The sequence below is a fragment of the Diadema antillarum genome, unplaced genomic scaffold, assembly GCF_040938485.1.
Source record: "Diadema antillarum isolate AM-2024a unplaced genomic scaffold, OU_Dant_1.0 scf00000017, whole genome shotgun sequence".
Lineage (NCBI taxonomy): Eukaryota > Metazoa > Echinodermata > Echinoidea > Diadematoida > Diadematidae > Diadema > Diadema antillarum.
The window spans coordinates 5,546,770-5,568,665 of record NW_027270906.1 but is presented as its reverse complement, the minus strand read 5'-3'; the positions used below and the strand labels follow the sequence as shown (position 1 = coordinate 5,568,665).

The following is a 21,896-nucleotide window of genomic DNA, read 5'->3' as shown; positions in this document are numbered from 1 at the left end:
GCACCGGCTTCCATCATACATGGTACATGGTCACGAAATCAATATTGTCAAATTCATTCATATAGGATATTTAGCTTTTCCACTCCAATGTTGGTCGTTGGGGAGTTGGACCTGTTGCGACACATCTTGGTGAAGAATTTCAGTAATTTCCACAACAGACCGGTGAGTTCAATTAGTTTTTTTTTTCATTTTGATTTGTTCTTTTCTATTTATTGGTTTCTACGTTATCATTGTATACATATCAAACACACATGGTTGAAAGCATAATATGCATAACATATTATCAATACATACGTTGTTTACAATGTTGTATAACTAAACGTTTCGGACATTGTGGACCTATGTCACAGATGATAATAGATGCACGCCACATGGATGTAAGACTACTTCAGACGATTTACATTGCTACGCTTTTAGATACAATGCAAGTCATTGTGTTTTTTTTTTCAATTCATTAATTTCAAAACAAAATAAATCAGAAATCATAGCATAAGCATATTTACATCAGAGAGGGAAAAAATAAACGATAGTCAACAAATAGAGATTTTGCATACTTAATTAATTCCTAATTATGTTTAGATGGGAAAAGAAAACTTAGAGGTCCACCAAAAAAAAAAGTATTAATGCTTTTGAATTATAAACCACTAAAGAGTTTTTCTTTTCAAAAATACTTACTGTAATTACAACTCCATAACACAAAAATAATTAGTGGAACAAACAGCAGAGAGACAACAACATTAGTCCATGGGCCAAGACCCGAAAAAATGGGTTGTTGGTACCATCTGAGGTGGCACAACCTTTTTGGTGACAGTTTCTTTGTCGGGCATAGATATGCTTATCAAGCTATGATTTGGTCTCGTTTTTATATCCCTATACTTCTGAATCGAAACTAAACCGCTATACAAAGAAGAGCACTGCCTTCTGTATGTCCACAGGTGTTCTGTTGTAAACGCGGTGCGCTTAGTTTTTATTCAAGGCAGCGAAGGGAATATCCAAAAGGTTATGATGTCCACAGCTGTCACGCGGTGCGCTTAGTCTTTATCTAGACCATTGTACCGTTATCATATCTAAAGTTCCTCATAAAAGGGATTATCTATACTGTTTTTATACTACCCTATCAACAAATACATCAGTTTTAAACAAAAATCACTCTGTTCATTTACAATATCATTCATTATAATGTATTGTAGTGTACCGGTACATTGTTTTTGCATATCTTATATTGTGGAGGGAAATAAAGCGACACTTGCGTGGTATCAGCGTTTTCACCGTAGCGTTTTCGCCGGAAAATGATAAATAATTGAAAGATACGGTAAAATTCACGAGGAATTGCTTTTGTTGTTGTTGTTGTTTTTAGATAAAAGGATATACACTGTATCATACGCTTTGAATATTCCCTTCGCCGTCTAGAATAAAGACTAAGCGCTGTGGACATCATAACCTTTGGATATTCCCTTCGCTGCCTTGAATAAAGACTAAGCGCACCGCGTTTACAATAGAACACCTGTGAACATACCATAGAGCTGCATTTTACAGCTCTATGGAACATACAGAAGACAGTGCTCTTCTTTGTATAGCGGTTAGTTTCGATTCAGAAGTATAGGGATATAACAACGAGACCAAATTGGTTAAAAATTCATTTACTATGACTAAGCTACTCATTTGGAAATGCTATCATAGCTTAATAAGCATATCTATGCCCGACAAACAAAATGACACCAAAAAGGTTTTGCCACCTCAGATGGTACCAATATCTGGCCTGGCCCATGGACCTCATGACATGACTAAACTGAGGGGGGGGGGGGGGGGGGGGGTACCATAGAAAGGAATAGGGCAAAATCAAATTAGAGGGAAAAAAAAGGGAAGGAAGAGAAAGAATGCCTACACGCTGAACAAGAGAAACGGACATAGTGTCTGTACAAAGTGCCTATACAATTTTGTGTGGTCGCAGTGTGATGCCAGAATGACTATGGATTTTTTCTCTTGTTTTCGATAAGTATACTGATGTATGTTTTGCCCATTTACTCCTTTTCTCTGTCTTTTAAGGCTTTCGTATGACGACAGTCTCCTGCATTCACACTCCCAATACAGGCGCCATTATTTAGTCAGATCACTTGTTTCACTATATCCCGAGTGGTTCCCAATTGATGTGTTTTCTTATTCTTTCCTTCAATCTGCATATATACACGTCTATCTCAATCGTGTGGTTTATACACACTGTATGTTTCATTGTCTTGAAAAAAAAAAGAGAATGACTGTGTTTCATTTGTAATGTACATTCAATGCAGAAAATTCCTAATGAATTCATGTAAATTGAATCGAAAAAAGAGGGGATTAAGGAAATGCTTCTGACAGCTGGTGACTGCTCGCAGCTGTGCAAAAAAAAAAAAATATTCAAATGAGATGCCGTATTTCATTGCGTAGTAATAGCGTTTTTCATTGCATAATGATGAATTTAATGACTCTTTGCCATAACCATATAGGTAATGAAAATTGATATCTCAGCGAGATTTCGACAACTCATTTCAAATTACGCTTAAAAGAGTATAATGATGGAGATTTTTTTCTTTTTTTATATTTGAACTCCACAATTTAGGGCCGGTGTATATATATGTATGCTGAGCTAATAAGGTTCTCAGGAGGGGTAAATGACACTCATTCGACCACCTATTGGGATAATCATGAAAATATTGATTTCTTGGAAACATTGAATTAAAAATACTGGGAAGGGACATTTGTGTTGTATTTTAACATGAACTGACCCAGCTGAAAAAGAAACAAATCTTTAAATCTTCAAATTTTATATTCAGTGAATAGTGAATCTGAATAGGAACGTGGTGAAATCCTAAAAATGATACAAAGTATTTTTTTTTCTGCAGTAACAATAATTCATCAAATAAAATTTGTTAGGCGCTACTCCATAATTATTAGAAAAGGTAGTATTAAAGAAAAATACAAAGTTAGCAAAGAAGACGACGGAATACCAATATCATGTGACATTATTTTACTTATGTTAATGTTATGAGGCATCCACGAAAATTTATTATCTACTCTGATACCGAGAAACTTTATGTGGGAAACTCGTTATAATCGAGTGTCATCAGAAATAAGATCTGTACTTAATATTTCTATGGAATTGCTAAAAATCATATACTTCGTTTTCTGAAGATTGAGTGATAAATCATTTGCTCTTAGCCATTGAGCATGTTCAGTCACGCTTTTCAATTCAGAGATGACGGTGTCTACGAGAGTAACTGGGTTATGATGGGAAAAGAAAACATTGGAATCATCATCAAGTATAAATGAGAGTTTGTCAGATGATCTGCAAAAGTCATTGATATAATCAATAACAAGTAAAGGTCCTAATAAACTACCCCGAGGGACGCCACATTTAATAGATTTGAGACTTGAGTTATTCTCGTTCGAGATACGTATTGTTTTCGGTTTTGCAATGTAACCAAGCAATTAATGTAACCAAGCAACATAATAAAAGCTGTGTGACGTAAAGGATGAAACGTAGAGGATGCAATGTAAAGGATGTTGTGCCGATGTGAGACCTTATATAGTGAGTTGACAATAACAATAACACGTCGTTTAGAAAGGAATTGATGGATGAAAGTGATGATAATCTGTTTCTAGGAATACACTGATTGTTCATGTCAATGTTAACTTTTGATACGTGCAATATACGATCGGCACGAATCTTGTCCCCAGGTGGTAAGGCGGAACAACGAAGAGCTCAAACATGGCCTCGCGGCTTTGCGGGATGAGCGTTGGAGAGAGGTGCGAAACGTCCTCACTCCAACCTTTAGTGCCTCCAAGATGAAGCTTGTAAGTGTGACCAGCTTCCATATACCGTGTAGTTAAAAGAGTTGACTCCACGAGCTAAACACCCATGAGTAATACGGCCTACGAGATGGACACTAAGAAAATGTCTAGAAGATAGCAGCCAAAGAGCTACACCGTCAAGTAAAACAGGCCCACTAACTTGACACCGATTAAAACAGGCCCGTGAGCTCGACCTATACAGGCAAATGAAGGTCCACGATCTCGTTGCGTACATCAAGGCTCGTAATGTAAAGTTGAGTGTGTGGGCCTTTTTTATTTACTAATAGTTTCAGAGCTTGTGAGGCACGTTTGCCTAAAATGTCAAACTCATGGCCTTATTTGCCGATTGTCTAGCCCATGGACCGTATAGTTCGTGGGCCTATCTAAATGATGTCAATCTCGTGGGTCTTGTTCGCTTAGTGTCTAGTTCGTTGGCTGTATATAACTCGTTGGAAGTATGATTCTTAGGCTGTTGATGACCCGTGGTTGTCCAACTCATGACGTGACCATAGAATTAAAAATCTTGTAGATTGAGAACACCATGGTGTCCGAAACCTGGCTCGGCTCGGATATGTTCGATATTCCCCGTAATATACGTTTTCCCGCCCAATTTTCATTCGATTTGCATTCGAATTGATGAAAAGACGGTCATATTCAAGCGAAATTGGTCACTGCCGTACTCTCACGGTTCGTTTCATCTTTTTTTTTTTTTTTTAGAGAGAGAGAGAGAATTCAATTTCGTTTATGTCATTCCTATTGACAGTAGCGGATCCAGCACTTTAAAAAAATGAATCATTTTTTTTTTTTTTTTTTTGCATTGATTTTCCGATTTCCTCTATTGTGTTCTAATAATGTTGCTTCTTTCGCTCAATCCACATTGGTCTTTGGGTTATGGTTGCCTTTAAGGACGTTCCCCAGTTAAAATGAAGTGCATGTCATTTTCTTCAAACTTCCCATACCGTAACTCTGACCCATCCGAAGCCTAAACATGCAAATAAAACCACAGATTCGTGTGCTTGTTTTTCTTCTACAGGAAAAAAAATCTTATGCTATACTTTCAAAACCCACGTCATTTTCATAAAACTTGACCAAATCGCAGAAGAAGGATTACTAAATGCATCTAAATTGTTAAAATGGGTGGTTAATGTGCTCGTTTCTGTCCTAAAAAATCTGTGCTAGCAGCGCTCCCATGCGGCAGAAATCATTGTAAGACCACAAATTAATTTTGGTCACAAACCTATCAAGGGATGCTCTGATTAGATGGGGTCAAGAATCTCAGGCTGTACATTCAAAGCCAATGTCATTTTCACGAAACCTTACGAAATTGTAGGAAAATGCTTACTTATTGCAGAAAAAAGCAACAAAATATGGGGGGGGGGGGGTTCGTAGGCTACACTGCCGCTGGCAGCACCCCCATATTACAGAAATTATCGTAGGACCCAAAATTTGGCTATAAACCCATCCTTATGGGTACCCTCATTAAGTGGGGTTCATAAATCTCATGTTGTACATTCAAAACCAATGTAATTTTTATGAAAATTGACCAAATTACAGGAAAAGGAACTACTAGATGCAGAAAAATTGTAAAAATGGGTGGTTTGTGTGCTCGTTTCTGTGCTAGCAGCGCCCCCATGCGGCAAGAATCATTGCATAGACCCCAAGATTTGGTCATAAACCTATTCGTTGATGCCCTGATCGGGTGAGGTTCAGGGATGTCATGCTGTACATTCAAAACCCCTGTCATTGTCATGAAACTTGGTCAGATTGTAGAAGAAGGGTCACTTAATGCAGAATAATTGAAAGAATTGTGGTGTTTGTGCTCTCGTTTGTGCTAGCAGTGCCTCCATGCGACAGAAATCATCATCAGTGTGGAAAACTCCACACTGACATATTTGTTTGTTTGTTTAACCCACTTCCCGTAACTGTGCAAAAAGTGATAATGGAGGAAGATGACGAAATATACGAAATGGGAGTTTTGACATTAGTCTGCCCTTCAAAGGTAAACACATAACGTTGACTGTAGATTGCATTCGTTGGTTGATGCAGTGGATGGTACAGTGTATGTTGTAAACTATGGCGATGTACTACATTGAGTAACCTCTCCCCTCCCCCCATAAAAAATTATATTATTTGAATCTCCTTTTGTTGCACTAAATTTGTAATAAAAATTAATAGCTGAATGGTAAAAGTCCTAAATACATGTCTAGTAATACTTTCGTGACCTTGTATTTTGTAACCAACGATTGAAAAAAAAAGTTTTAATTTATAATGACAAGTTTAGATTTGTCCCTGTGCCTGGTTCGGTAATCCTGTATAGGGGCACTGTGTCTTCGTGACCCCTCACCTACTATAACCTTTAATGTTTAATGGATCCAAAACCCGAAACTGAAGCATTTTCTTTTACGTCATTGCAGAACGCGTATGTCAACCTCCAGTTATCACAGCTTGAAGTCCAAGTTCGTTGACCTTATATGCTAAAAGATGAAAAATCCTTCAAAAATCAAAACAAAAAAGAATAAAATTCCCGGAGCACTACCAAAATTAAACGAAGTATCCCTTGTGTCAATATCGACTTTTTATGCAAGTTTTATTTTAATCCGTAATCAACTTTTTAAGTTATTTTGCAAACAGACAACCAACTCCGATGATCCCTTAACCTCCTCCTCCCTTGGCGGAAGTAACAAACAAACCAACGGTAATGAAAGCATATTACCTCCTCCCTTGGCGAAGTTTACCAACAAACAAACCAACCAACAAACCAACGCAGATAAAAACATAACATCCTCCATTAGTGGAGGTAAAAAAAAAACACGAATAAATGAAATAAATAAAAGTACACTGAACATGAGTAGATCACACTTGTACTTGCAGATGTCATCGCTCGTCAATGAGACTGCAGACAAAATGGTTCTCAACATTGGAAACAAGCAGAAGAAGAAAGGATTCATCGAATGCCAAGAGTAAGATGACTTCTATTCAATCCGTCCCTGCAATTTAAATTTTCCCCTGCAAATTATTATTCTTTTTTTTTTATATCAGGTTTTGCAGATCAACTAATGCGATTTCATTATTTCGTCTGACCAGGCACAACGGAAAGCGAACTTGAATGATTAGATAAAGCTAAATTACAATTTGTTCAGATTTTTATTGTCTATTTCGAAAGGAAGATTTGCTGTGCCTTTGATTTTGCGTAGATTTATGAATCTGTAGTAAGAATTTAACTGCGCGATGATGTTCGGTACCCGATTTACGTTTGTGATACATGATGGCCGCAGGCATACATGCATGTACATATCGATGACGTATTTGGAACTTATGGAATCACAGTGGCGGATCAATGCGATTTGATTTTGTAAAACAAAAACAAAACAAAACATAACATAAAAAAGATCAAGAAAAATAGGGGGCATGCACCCGCTCCCCTCTTAATTTTGTAAAGGCATCTCCTCTTAAAGGAATCCCTGGATCCGCCCCTGGGACCAAGTAGTTGCATGGTAATTACATTTGATGAGAAAACATGTGAAGTTAAAAAAGAATTGTGATATAACTTGGAGCGTATCAATCTGCATACGCAAAATTTCAATTGTTGAGAGTCCAACGAGCCGTTGCTGTTGCGCTCGTTCATCTCGAACTAAGCATTATTATGGCAGCCTTGTTGCTCGCAAGAAGATGTGACAAACGTATTTATCATTCTGAAATAACCTTTTTAAAGCATTTTCGGTGCCTTTGTAATGGATACCATCGGAAGCTGTGCATTTGGGCTCAACATCGACTCCCAGGCGAACCCGGACGATCCTTTCGTTGCTCATGCAAAACGTGCCTTCAAACTCGACTTTCAGACCTTTTTGTCTAGCATCCAGGGTACGTAGACAAATCTAGCTCTTTCACTTCTCCTATCGATATAGATCGAGCCGAACAAATCGATCCGACCAAGATCGATCTGACCAAGCAGCTAATCCGCGATTACTTCGGTGTCCAACGCTTCCGGTGAATGTATTGTAGATGTGCTGGCCACAACTATTATTTACCATGCTTTCACCTATACGCATGCGCGGAAGCGACACCGTGCAATGACAGATATTGTCGGATCGGTCTATGATATAATTTGAAAGAGAAATTTATGTAAATCTGTGAGTTAATGGATTTACCATTCTCAATATTTCTCGACTTCTGACTAACGTTTATTTGAATTGAGTTCTGATATGGTAACTGTACATAAAAATCATTACGGAAAAAAGGAAAATTTTTAGAGTGCTTGACTGGTTATCATTCATTGTTGTAATACATTAATTAAGGCAGCAAATTTGTTTGATCGAGTTTTTGAACCAATTTAGAACCAGAACCAGTTTAGGACGTTAAGGGCGTCAATATTCTGTATAACAAAATAGGAAAAGCAGAGGGTCTGGAAGCCAGACTAGTTCATGATGAAATCGGGGTCCCCCCCCCCCCCCCTTTGGACCCAGGGGAGGGGGGGGGGGGGGAGTGGGAGGGATCCTAATGAGGGTCTTTTATTGGATTTTCATTTCCTTCTTGAAAACCCCATGACTGATTTTAACCAAACTTGGCGGGTAGCATGCTTAATGAATGAGATCTCAAATTGTTCAAATGGGCGCCAAGTCCCACCTCGGGCCCAAGGGGATCCAAACTCCCCCAAATTCAGTAATCTTCTAAAGAAAAAAAGATATCCAGAACCAGATCCGATGAAACTAAGCTAGAAATATGAGTTTAAGTATTAATTACTGTAGTTTTGAGTTTTTTTATGGCGGAATTACGGGTACCCCCTTCCCACCCCGGACCAAGGGGACGGGGTGGGAGGCCCCGGGTCCTAGTGAGTCCTAAATTGTACATTTTCATCTTCTTTATCGAAAACAACATAATGGATTTTCACCAAACCTGGTAAGTATCGAGGAGGGTAGAATCTCAATGTGCTCGAATGGTCACCATGCTCATCTTTGGTGGCCCAGGGGCCCAAACCTTCTAAATTAAGGAATATTGAATAAAATTCTTCTATAGAATAAAAAAGGGTAGAGATTTAAGTCTTTGTTTGTTTCAAAACTGCACAGTCCAACTTTCTACATGTAAGTAGGCCCTATACTAGTGTACTTCACAGGTATTTTTTCCGATGTGATGGGATATGCAAATGGACACCATATCCCTATCGGTATCAAAGCTGCCCCCTCCCCAAGTTTTCAATTTCCTCAGGTAAGAGTCTGCAAGATTGCGTATAAGGTGAACTTGCAATATCCAGGTGAGCACGATACCCCACGGTGCCTTGCTTGTGAAAATATTCTTTATAGTGTGCTTGCTAAATGTAAGTAAGAAAAAAAATACAAGTACCATCAAAAAATGTCTTAAGTATATTATTGTATTTCAGAATGTCGTATGTATTCCTTATTCTTATGACGTTTGGTTTTCATTGTTGTTTTTCAGTGAAATTTGTCCGCGACACTAGTGCAAGCATGAACATTTGTTATTAACTGATTTTAATTGCAAACACTCAAATAGAATCATGCTTTTATGAAATATGACTGTAATCACAATTAGCGTGTAATCGTATATGAATTCACTTTTTTTCAAAGCATTTTTTTTTTACATGCATGTACATACTTATGCGTAACTTCGGAACCTCGTGCCCGGGGGTCGCAAATTTTGTGTCAAAAGATGCGGGAGACTTGAAAAAAAAAGTCGTGAACTATCACGGCGATGCTTTCTTGCGATAGCGACGTACCGCGCGGAATGCCGCGCCTATATAGTTAGGGTTAAACAGCATCATAAGCCGGATTTATGCCGCATCTGTATTATAATGTTGGATGGAAGAGAAACGGAATTAAAGTGAAACTTAACAAGCTCTAATTAAGCCATCTTGACAATTTTTACTAGAAACCTCACTGAATACTTTTACCGTTACCGCGCAGGATTATTCCCGAACCTCGGGAAACTGTTGAACTACTTTGGGATTGGACTGCTCATCCCTGATGACGTTGTCAAATTTTTCCGAGAGGTCACGGTGAAGACAGTCGCCCTCCGCCAGCCATCTGCCTATACAGTCAAGGATAAGGTAATTGTTGGTTTATATAGGCCTATATATTATGTATATAGAGATACATTATGATATTATATGTATTAATATTATCATTAGTATTATTAATTATTATTGTTATTATCATCATCATTATTACTATAAATGTCACCATCATTATCATAATCGCCATCATTACCTTTTTTGCTGTCAATTTTGCAGAGAGTCGACTTTTTGCAGTTGATTGTCGACGCCACGAATCAGACAACCTCGGAGCCACCCGTCGGCGGGGAAAACGATGACGAAGAGGATCTCCACACCGATCACGAGCGCAAAAACGACGTTGGTTATCACTCGAAGAAACTCACAAAAAATGTTGAGTTGACGGAAATAGAACTGATTGGTCAAGTACGTGTTCCAATGGGAAATTGGGTGGGGTAGAATTTGACACAGATCGAGTGTCAGTGACAAGTTTAATTCCACTAACCTACCAGCACAAAGAGATTAAAGACAGGCAAAGAAAGACCTCCGATCAAGTAGTCTATGTCGTAGGTCCATGGTCGAACGGTTTCGATGAGCATCGATTGCACGTTGGTTGACAAACAATTCTATTCTAATACAGCATGTCGAAAAAAAAATTACAACGGGACCCTCCGCAATGATAACTTTAAAAATAGTGAATCAATCCAAAAACAATTTCAGGGTACGAAACTATAACTCATTGCCCACATCTTACAGAAAATCCCATTCGATTTGATTCAATGGTCAAAGAGAAATGAGGAATTTTGTAGAGCATGTCAAGAATCTCTTCCCTCCAAGTTCTGTCTATTGTGTTCACACGCAAGAGCATCCAAGTGCTAAACTTGGAAGAATCAGAATCTTGACATGCTTTACAAAAATCCACTTTTCTCTGTGACCGCTTAACCAGATTACATGGGGTTTTCCGCAAAATAGGGCTAAGATGTAATATTCTAAGACTCTGCAGTAACATTTAGACAGTTTTATCTTATTTGGTGTTATCAATGCAAAAATCTGATTGTATTTTTTTTTTTGGGGGGGGGGGGGACATACTGTACAGTATGCGAAAATCTGACTGCAATTTTTGGGGGACATACGGTACATAACATGTCTGCAAATTCCGGGGTTTTTTTGGTGAGTGTGTTCTTTTTTAATGTACCCCTGTGGGTAGCAAATGTAGATCAATTTATGTCGTAAATTGAGGAATGTTCGCGTGCATTTTAATTTGCGAATTTTGAGAGAACCAAGATTCGCGAAATTAGAATGCACGTGAAAGTTCCTGTCTACACTAAAGTGAACGTTAAAGGCAACTCGTGAAAAATTTCATGCCACGAAAAAGGCGTCGGCTCCAATTCGCGAAAATTTCATGCCGCCAAAATATCGTATTTTAAGCGGGGTTCCCACTATCGTGCGATCCGTTACGAACGTCACGATTGCCCATTTATAACTGATCATGGAAGTTTCGTTCAACTCATGTGAAACTTCGCGTTCGGAGACGAGGTGATGCGAGTCGATACGAGTTGGTGCGCTTTGATACGATATGGTCACGATTGGTCTATTTCAAGCAATACGATCTGCCACGATCTGGTTTCCCGCTAAAATACGATACAATACGATTATCCCGATCGACTTGACGATTGGGTCCCGGTCTCACACAATCATAACGATCATGGTTCATGACGATCATTGTTCATAACTACAATGGTTCTCAAGTTATCTTTCAAACAGAAAACAATGTGTCCAGGTTAAAGATTCTCAATCTACCCTTGCACCAATTTCAATAGGGGTCCCCCAGGGAAGTATTTTGGGACCTCTTCTCTTTTTGATCTTTGTCAATGACCTTCCGAGAGTCTCAAAGCCACTCACAATGATACTTTACGCGGATGATACCACCATTTTTTTTTTGCAGATACAAACTAAGATAGACTTTTGTCTGTAGCAAATACCGAGTTAGAAAAGGTTTCAAACTGGTTTCAAGCTAATAAATTGCAACTCAATGTATCAAAGACCCTAAGTACAATTATGTTGTATAACATGAAGAAAAAGCTGCCTCTGCTGATGTAAAACTGAAACTCAATAACGATGATATTTCACAGGTTGACAATGTCAATTTCCTCAGCTTAATTATTGATCAGAAATTATCCTGGACCAGTCATATACAATATATTTCGCGTAAGATAAACATGAATATTGGTGTTCAGCATGAGCTACGACTATGTTACCATTAAATGCCCTGCCGCATGCACTGTACAACACCACTATATTACCTTACCATAACTACTGTAACCTCATATGGGGTCGTGCATCTGCCTACTTTTTAAAGAGACTAGTGGTGTTACAGAAACAGGTTATTCGTCTTTGCACTGGCTCACATTATCGTGCGCATACACATGATCTATTTCGACGCCTCGGCGTCTTATCTCTGTCTGATTTGGTTTTGTACAAGACTGGAATTTTTATGTATAAGTTCATTCACAATACACTTCCATCTGTTTTTATGGATTATTTCAAACATTGTAATGAAATTCACTCAAAAAACACATACGGCATCAATTCAATATTTATCCATTCTGTTTCCGAACAACTCGTGCCCAAGCACAGTCGATAAGGTTTCATGGATCTAATATTTGGAACTCCGGAATTCCGGAAAATCTTAAAAAGCTGCCTCTGAACAATTTCAAGAAAAAAATTCGATATGCTCTTTCCTTCTCCTCATTTTAGTCAAAATAGGAAATTTGAATTACATTTTTTTATCATGTATTTTACATGAGCTGCAATCGGTAATGTCTTCTCCTACTATTTACACGTATTTTCATAGTCTCGTTCTATACCTCATTCTGTTTTGTTTGCCTTGCTTCATGTGATGTTATTTGTTTTGTTTTGTCCTCTGTCTTAGTATGTTTTATTCTCTCCATGTTCCCTTGATGTTATTGGTAATTTCTGTTAATTTCAATATTGTGCTTGTTTTAATATGCTTCATTCTCTCTGTGCTCCTTTTATCATTTCATATTTTAATGTTTAAATTGCAATATGTGTATGATTTGTTTTCAAGGGTACATTCTATTTTAACAAGCCTCTGGCTTTCTCAGAACTGTACCTGCTACATTTTGTAAACATTTTATATTGAAACGATTTTTATTACTGAATAAATGTATGAATTGAAATTGAATTGAATTGAAAATTGAAATCATGGTTCCTGATCTGTTACGTGCAGACACGTCCGGATACGTTCTAGGACGATCATCATGAACCAATGCGCTCTGTTGCGATAGGATATGATATCTTTGGCAATCGGCATCGGGAGCAAAGCCGATTTTGAGCCACGATTGGATCCTGAAGGGTATAATTAATACAGCCCCACTGACCATGGATTTCACTTCATTTCATATTTCGGACTTCGACGGACTTAACATCCCAACCAGCAGACACTGAAAATGACGGAACTTGAGGAAGACAACGTAACACTTGCAGTGTTACTTTTTGCTTACATCACCGCCAAGGAGGAAGAAGATGAGCAGTAAGACCAGCCACAATCCCAACCACGAAAGGCCAGGAGAGGGAATGAGACAACATTTTGATCAGTTCTCCAGTCTTCTAGACAGCCCAAGTCATCCCTCCCTCCCATTTTCCTATATGTTACGTGTGTTGTACGAGGACTGCATGCAAATCAAGCAATGCTTAAGCTGTATCCCTTCTGCATCGCATTCATTGCATCGCTGATATGTTTTGTTATGCATTGTTAAGGCAATGAAGAAACTTACTTTGTTAACAATTAATGTTTACATATATATTTAAGTATGACACCAACAATGTATATAATACAAGTGTATGTATCTGCATGAGCAATGATATAATGGAGGAACCAATAAATTAAATTAAAAAAAAAATCAGTTGAGTCTAGAATACGATCATCCAGTAGCTTTTTAAAACTGCAAAAGTACATTTAGGCATTGTTTTCTTCAAAAATCCATTTGGAGCAATTCTTTTTATATTATTGGGTAATTTTGTTGTTAAACACATACTGTTTGATTCTCATTATTCCATATACATTAACACTTCAGAATGTATACTAGTATTTCAAAGTAGCTGATGGTTATGAATGGACGAAAAGCACCAACACTAGCCTTGTCGTAGAAAAGAATTGTGTTAAAGTATGAATATTGGGACGCTTAAAAGTGTTATGTCCAAAAGTTGTCATGTCCATAACGCTTATAGTAATGTCCGTAATGCTACATTTGTGAACCTGTAGAGTAAATACTGAATCTGTTGTACACAGGTATCAATCTACAACTTACACATGACCGGAACACTCATTTCAGAAGAAAATTTCCTTTACCTAATACATGTATTGCAATTCAACATTTTTGAACATATCGGCATGGAGATAAATAATCATGTCCAAACATGTAATGTCTGTCATGACAAACATTTTGTGTAACATCTACCAAATGATTTATGGCACTGATCAAAATTCGGATTGTAAGCACTTCAAGATGACCGCTTTAGAATAAACCATGAATGGGCTAGTGGTGATTATGCCGAGTTATTGAAATAAGCTTACACAGACTCAGGGAAGATTTTCTGTATGCAATGTTTGTAACGCTGGAACTGCCCAAATAGAGCTGTTTCTTTCACGTATATTGTCAAGTACATTTTCATGTGAATTTCAGTGAATAAGTTGTAGGTAAAAATAAAAATGATAATAAATACACAGATTTCCGGAGGTTACCCTGTCCTCACTGCCTAGTCTTGGCAGGCCGATCCTGGGCGTGAGGAAGTCTGAGATCCTGGTGGTGATATAGTCGAGGGTGGTGGCGTTGGAGTCCTGCTACTCTCTAAAAAAGATCGAGTGAAAATTTTCACTCTTGAAGGAGTGAATACAAAAAGAGTGAATTTAGAGTGAAATCGGAGTGAACTTTGAGTGAAAATGTTCATTTTCACTCGTTTAAGAGTGACGTCAGGGATCACTCCAAAATCTTCGAGTGATCCCTGAGGTCACTCCAAAATGAGTGAAAATGAACATTTTCACTCGAAATTCACTCCAATTTCACTCTAAATTCACTCTTTTTGTATTCACTCCTTTAAGAGTGAATATTTTCACTCGATTTTTTTAGAGAGTAGAGGTAGAAGCAGAGGCTAGTATGGAGGTTTGGCTGGTCGAGGGGTTTGATCCTGTTCCACTGGGACTTGCTGTCGTTGCTACAGTAAAGGATGCCACATTTCTGGGTTCCAGGGTTTCAATATGAAGAATCAAAAAAGAAAGTTTCTCCCACACCCACTTCTCTGTGCTGTTCAGCTCAGCAGTAACATCTTCTTCAGCCAGCAAATCGTAGTCCGCAGGCTTGCGTACCACACTTTAAGGCACCCCACAGTAGTGTTCATCTTGGCTGCCTGTGCAGCACAGGGATCATCTTTCTGGCTGACATTTTTTTTTTGATCCCGCAAGGCATTTGCTGTAGAGAACCTCATTTCCCATGAGGAACTCGATAATTTCTTCTTATTTTTCTTAACTAAATGAAGTTGTCATCTTAGAACTCAGAACTGGGTAGGGGTAGTCTCTCCATCTTCCTCGATCTGCCACCTCATGTGCCAGCTGTGACGGAATTGATTCAGGTTCAGGGCGTGGCAGGGGTTCCCTACCCTTACCTTTCTTGCCTCTGAAGCCTTCGGGTGGCATGCCGAAGACTGTTCAGATTACTAAGAATATAGACAGAGCAAGTTGAAAGAAACGTGTGCGCTGTACAAGTATAGAGTGCCTATTAAGAAAACTCGTAACAGATTTTGAGCATAAATGAAAAAACAAAACAAAAACGTGACTACTCGTATTAACTCGCATCTACTAGTATCAAGTTGTATCTTCTCGTTGGTCATTCGTATCTGATCGTGGACAATGGGATGCGTCAGACAATCATAGATCGTGGCAGATCGCAAGAGATTGCAGCTCATCTCAACATGTCGTGATGTTTATCCTTTACAAGATTGATTGCGATAACCACGATTAAATGTCAAGATTAGATGTGATCTTTTGCGCTGTGTTAAGATCTGCTACGATCTGATGCGACGACCACGATTGGGAATCAATCGCGCTAATCGCGGAAAATTTTTGAACCGTCCAAAACTTTTCTACGATTGCCGCGATTACTGCGATTGACTTCAAGATCTGATATGATCTGACAAGATCACGACGAGTACTCCACAATTAAGACCACGAATTGAATCGTAACGCCAATCGTGATAGTGGGAATCCCGCTTTACTGTATTCTGGTCGCTCTTTTCTCCCCTATGGGTCCATAACATAATCATGATACTTGTGGTTTCCATCCTTACCTTATCTTAGCGTCATTATCGTAATATTCGGGATAATGCCTGATAAACAATCAATAGTGCCTGATGCTCATGTTAAGAATATTATACAAGCATGTGGTCATGTGACTACATGCCTTCATGCCGTCCGCTATGTAGCTCCACGCCGAATTATGCATTCCAATGAAAACAATGGTTGCTCTAGTCCTTGCGTCGCAAACTTTAATCTGACCGCTTAGGCTAGTCATATTTTTGCTCTTTCGTCCACTATCTTCCTCGAAGGCAATAACGTTCTTTACGGCTGGACATGAGACTACCAACACCACGCTTGGCTTTGTCTTTTATTTCCTCGCGATGTATCCTGAGATTCAAGAGAAGCTGATCAGGGAAATTGATGAGATGACGCCCTCTCGGGACTCAGTCGGATACACGTCCGCCTCCACAATGCCCTACCTGGATCAGGTCGTATGTGAGACCATGAGATTCTACCCGCCTTCAATCTTGTGAGTGCCCCCACCCAAAGCTCGGCATTAGTGGTGGCCTGGACTTGTGGCCCCAGGCTGCTAAATTATTTTGATGCCGGGCTGCTAAACTTCAAAACAAAAAAAGCGCTATAGTCTATGGTTATACAGGGGCGGATCCAGGAATTCCTTAAAGAGGGGGCGCCTTTACAAAATCAAAGGGGAAGGGGCGCACGCACCCCTCCCCTCATTTTTTCATTGTATTTCTTTTGATTTCACAAATAAAAATAAAGGGGGCGTGCCCGATGCGCTCTTCCTGGATCCGCCACTGTTATATCTTTTACGTGGTGGCCCAATCGGACACTTACGATTCAAAATGGATAATTATGATTTCGTTCACTTCGGCCCACTACATTTCTATTTCAGGCCACCAAAATTTTGGCCCCAACTGTACATCTTTTGGCGAGGAGTTAGTGTGGAGTCCTGTCTTTCCTATTAGGTTCTACATATTTTTACAAATAATTAATTTCATCCCCAAAGCAATCATGTTATTAGTCATCATTTTAACTCGTGTTGCTTATTGTATTATAATTATAATCATTTTTATTCGAGGACTGTGGTCTAGTGGGGAACAGTTGTCGGGCCTGTTGAACAAGAGATTCCTAGTCCAGTTTCCTTTTCAGACGACCTCGTACCAAGAAGCAGGCCTTCCTATCAGAGGTGTAATGCGAGCGAAGAATAATTTTGCACTTCTCTCAACCCAAATGATTATTTCAACCCTTTCACTGATTCCTGTTCCTCTTCAGGTTTTTGATTTGATAATTACAGTGATTCAATTTTTTTTCCGATAGCAATTCGCTTTATCAAAGACAATAAAATAGCCTTTGATGGTGTATAGCTATACAGTATGATAGGGATTGTCCGTTCCTGAGAAGCTTCTGTCTTGTCTACTTAATTATTTCAGGATCACCAGGGCCTGCACCGACACGTTCACTCACAATGGCCTTACCGTGGAGAAAGGCATTCCGATCCTCATCCCCGTTTACGCCATACATCACGACGAGGAATACTGGCCGGATCCAGAGAAGTTTGATCCTTCCAGGTATGAACACATTTAGACGCTAATAAGACTGTCTTTCCAAGCGAATATCTCAAGTTAAATGGAATCAAAACTACACAAATATCGTCACACATTATCACCCATGCTTAAAATTGAATTTCATAGAATAACGATCAGAAATGGTAGATTTCAGCTTCGAATTAGGCGTCGTCGCTTGGTGAGATAACACAAGGTCACGTTAGGCTAAGAGTATTCCTCAGATTACACAGCGTACCGACAGCGACCGATCGTGAGGGAGAAAGTCGAATATCGAAGTAGTAATAGACACTTTCTGTAGTCCCATATGATTCAAATTCACGAAGGTGATGCAGTGCGTGCCGTTGAGGGGGTTAATTTCCTGAATAACGAAATAGTACGAACAGAGGGTCTGGAAGCTAGACTAAAACTGAGGTTCGTGTAAAGAAAAGCTAAACGACTAAAATTTTACCACTTGTTCATGATTTGTTGTAATGATATTGCATTTAATTAAATCAAAGTGCAGGATGCATGTAAAATTTTTCCATTGAATCAGTAAAAAAATCCAAACAAACAAACAAACAAAAAACAAAAAACCAGTAAAACAAAATTAAACGCATTCTCCCGTGTAGATTCAGCAAGGAGAATAAAGAGCGCCACCACCCGTTTGCCTGGCTGCCATTCGGAGCCGGACCCCACAACTGCATCGGGCTGAGGTTCGCTCTGATGGAGACTAAAATGGCCATCGTCCGGGTGCTGCAGAAGTATCGATTCGAAACCTGTCCCCAGACAGAGGTGAGGTTTTGTTTGTTTGTTTGTTTGTTAGATTTTGAACATCAAAAGCAGAGGTTTCTGTGAACAACACTGATCACCTCTAAAGACAGCGGATGAGACGCCTGTCCGGTGCTCAGGAGTCGAAGTCAGGATTTAAGTCGAAGAAGGGCAAGGCGTCAATCAGTTGCAATGTCAAAATTATAGTATAGTCACACAATATTGTAGGTTGTAAAGCAAAGATGCATGATAATTATTAAATAAGGTTCAATATGGAGGAGAAGCTAAAGAGCAGGGCTTGTGAAATATTTTCATGTGTTGTAATTTATGTACTCACTATATGTGTAGGCCTACATGGTATATAAATGAATGTATGATATGAACATAATGTATATTAATATAGATATACTGTAATAAATCATGAAAGTTCTGCGTCAGTGTGTATGTACATAATATGTACATACACATATGACTCTCACTTCCAATTATATAATAATTAGAAGTGAGAGTCATATGATATAATATATGTTGTATACATAACCTACACATATATTTTAGGTGTACATATATATATATATATATATATATATATATATATATCTACTGCAATTCTTTATCCAGAGTAGCCTGATCAGCATGAAATATATAAACAGTATAAAATATTACATTTCAAAACAATGTAAAGTAATCACACACACCAAATATTTAAATAAAATAATATCATACAATCATACAGATTTAAAATAGACTAGCTGCCGGTCTTCCTCAGGGCTCTGTTTTCGTAAAAATCCATGAAACATGAACAACAACATCAACAATAAGAAAACGATTTGTTTAAAAGTAGATAATTGTGGCAGATCAGCAACGGGACACGTAATACAGTCAAATATAAAAATGAAGTGAACGCACATGTCCAAACATCTGGAAATACGATAAAACAAAATAACATCTAGAAGGAGGAGAGGAAATGATTCAATACCTCCTATTAGGCGGTTGCAACTCATCCCGCTGTTCTACCGCGAGTTAATGTGTGTTATACATGTGTAAACAGGGGTCCCATTAATTATCAGTACAATGCTTTTAATTGCCCCCAACACAATTTAGAATCATGCAACATCTGCTCCTTACAGGGATAATATATATAATATATATTATATGTATATATATATATATATATATATATATATATATATATATATTACGTGTGTGTGTGTGTGTGTATGCGTGTGTATGTGTATGTTTGTGAGTGTGTATTGCAGTTGACGTATTTGAAAGCATTCCTAATTTTGAATTTCTCCGTGTCAATCATTGTATTACAGATACCCCCAAAGCTGGGTGCAAATGTCTTTCTGTCTCCACCTAACGGTGTCACTCTCAAAGCCGTGGCGCGCAAAGATGTTTCAGCGTAATAGCGCCAGCATCGACCTGTCAAACGCCAGGCTTGGACTAGACTATGGGCCTGACCTTATTATCATATAATCATAATCATGCGGATATAATCCCCCTCATTTGTTGGTGTTGGGTTATTTTGGTTTTTTTTGGGTTTTTTTCCTGAAGGGTAACATACACACGTTCACTGCGAAGAATGAGTGTGTTCAAAAATGAAAATGGAATATTGTATGATTTATTTACGATGTAAATCGTCGATATCGTTTTACATGATCATTATCATGATCCCTTGAGAAACAACGAGAGAAAGAAAGGGAGAGAGAGAGAGGAGCGAAAGTAGGATGTTGGATGCGAAGGATATTTTGAAAATACTTGGACGTCGCTTAAATGGGGCAAACTCGAACAAAACTTTCCATGGCATGATTGTGGTGACCGAAATCTTCGGAAAAAAAAAATCGGTTAGATTTAAATTTCTTCTTTCTTTCTTTTGTTCTCAATTAGGATATCCAACAGAATGTGGAGAAGTGAATACTCAACGTTCTCGAGAGATTTTATAAGAAGTGTAAGACGTTCGTAAAGAGAACGTTTAGAGGATGAAATAAAAACCTGTTTTGAGCGCCTGTATTATGTTAGAGCCCGCGTCGCCTGAGTTTTCACTACGCGCTCTGGGCTGTTCTTACGTCCGCTCAATTTACGGCGTAGCGTTTGGATAAGGCCAACGCTGCTTTGACCGTTTGAAGGTAGACTATTGAAGCATGTAATTCGTGTTCGTTCCTGCACCGCAATTAGACTCGATCCAGACACACAAGGTAATATAAAGACCAAGTCAGCATTGGCTAAAGGCTATTTACGACGCAGAGAGCTACTTGATGCACTGATCATGTGGGGGCCCATTTCATTTTTGATAGGTTGCGTTCTCGCGTAATCTATAAAACGCTACTTTTCAGCACGACGCAGTGATCGAGAGAGGAGAACGTCCAACGCAGTCGTTGCAAATCTTACGCCTCGACATACAGTCAGAACGACGCGATTTATGTAGCACAGACTTATCGAGACAAAGTGCTTTCTCCCAGGTCGCCCTGTTTATGCGAAGAAAAATTATCATTAAAGCAAACACACAAACTAATGCTTGTGTAAGCTAATTTCGAATGGCGTGATTTTACACAAAAAAGGGAATGGTCACGAGTGCGAGGGTACAAGATTTCGCAACGAGGTGAAAGATAGAGGTGCTATATTCAACTCGGCTTCGGAAGAAAGTGATCGATCCGCTAATCGATCCGCACAATCCGCTAATATCGAGCAGTGCTTACAGTGTTCATTCAAATTTTGTTTTCAGATGTTATGCTATCGTTGTCTTATAACTGAATTGACTGATCAATAGTTAATGTCAAAATAGTTATCTACCCACAAATAATACGTCGAGACTTATTCGCCAGCAGTATTTTAGTGAATCTACTTTATTCACTATAAAGCTTTGCCATGAATGACATCTTATCATCCGAAGTTTTCTCTTTATATACGAAACTACTCTGATTGTTGATATATATTTGTATTTGAATTTCGATTATAGAAATGAAAGACAGATACAAGCTCTTTAGTTACCAGATTGCGAATAAAATGGAATATCATTAGTGAGAAATTGAAATTAGTAGATATATCTATCATAACGATTAAAGTATCGCTTTTTTTCCTGTCTGCCAAGTTTAGTTGACGACAGAAGAATAGGTATGGGTATATAGATAGAGTGGCGTATAGATAGAGTTGGGGGCTTAATCCCTTGCTCTGGGGGAAGTCGTAAAAAAAGATGAGGGTATGAATGGGGTGCGATATGAAAATATGATGGTAGTGAAAGGGGAAAAATATAAGGGTAATGGAGTAACGTGTCAGGTGTATGAGAAAGAGTTGATGGTTGTGATTGTTGACAAACTGTGAAATTATATCAGTATTTTATTGGTCAAGTTGAAGTTTGACATATTTGTTCACATCGTTTATAGCGTGTTGTGTGAAAGGTGGGAGAGCAAGGAAATACGTG

General features: G+C 38.6%; 1 protein-coding gene across 1 annotated transcript in view; it reads left to right on the top strand.

The window, feature by feature from the left end:
* Nucleotides 1-19,932, top strand: part of LOC139725958 (cytochrome P450 3A14-like) — a 52,800-nt gene extending 32,868 nt beyond the window's left edge. Inside the window, exons 4-13 of the mRNA XM_071637044.1 lie at nt 66-162; nt 3,715-3,831; nt 6,700-6,788; nt 7,541-7,689; nt 9,744-9,886; nt 10,070-10,255; nt 16,451-16,671; nt 17,594-17,731; nt 18,337-18,499; nt 19,795-19,932. Of these exons, the coding sequence (XP_071493145.1) occupies nt 66-162; nt 3,715-3,831; nt 6,700-6,788; nt 7,541-7,689; nt 9,744-9,886; nt 10,070-10,255; nt 16,451-16,671; nt 17,594-17,731; nt 18,337-18,499; nt 19,795-19,884 (1,393 nt within the window). The 3' untranslated portion in view covers nt 19,885-19,932. The remainder of the gene's footprint in view (nt 1-65; nt 163-3,714; nt 3,832-6,699; nt 6,789-7,540; nt 7,690-9,743; nt 9,887-10,069; nt 10,256-16,450; nt 16,672-17,593; nt 17,732-18,336; nt 18,500-19,794) is intronic.
* The last annotated feature ends 1,964 nt before the right edge of the window (nt 19,933-21,896 follow it).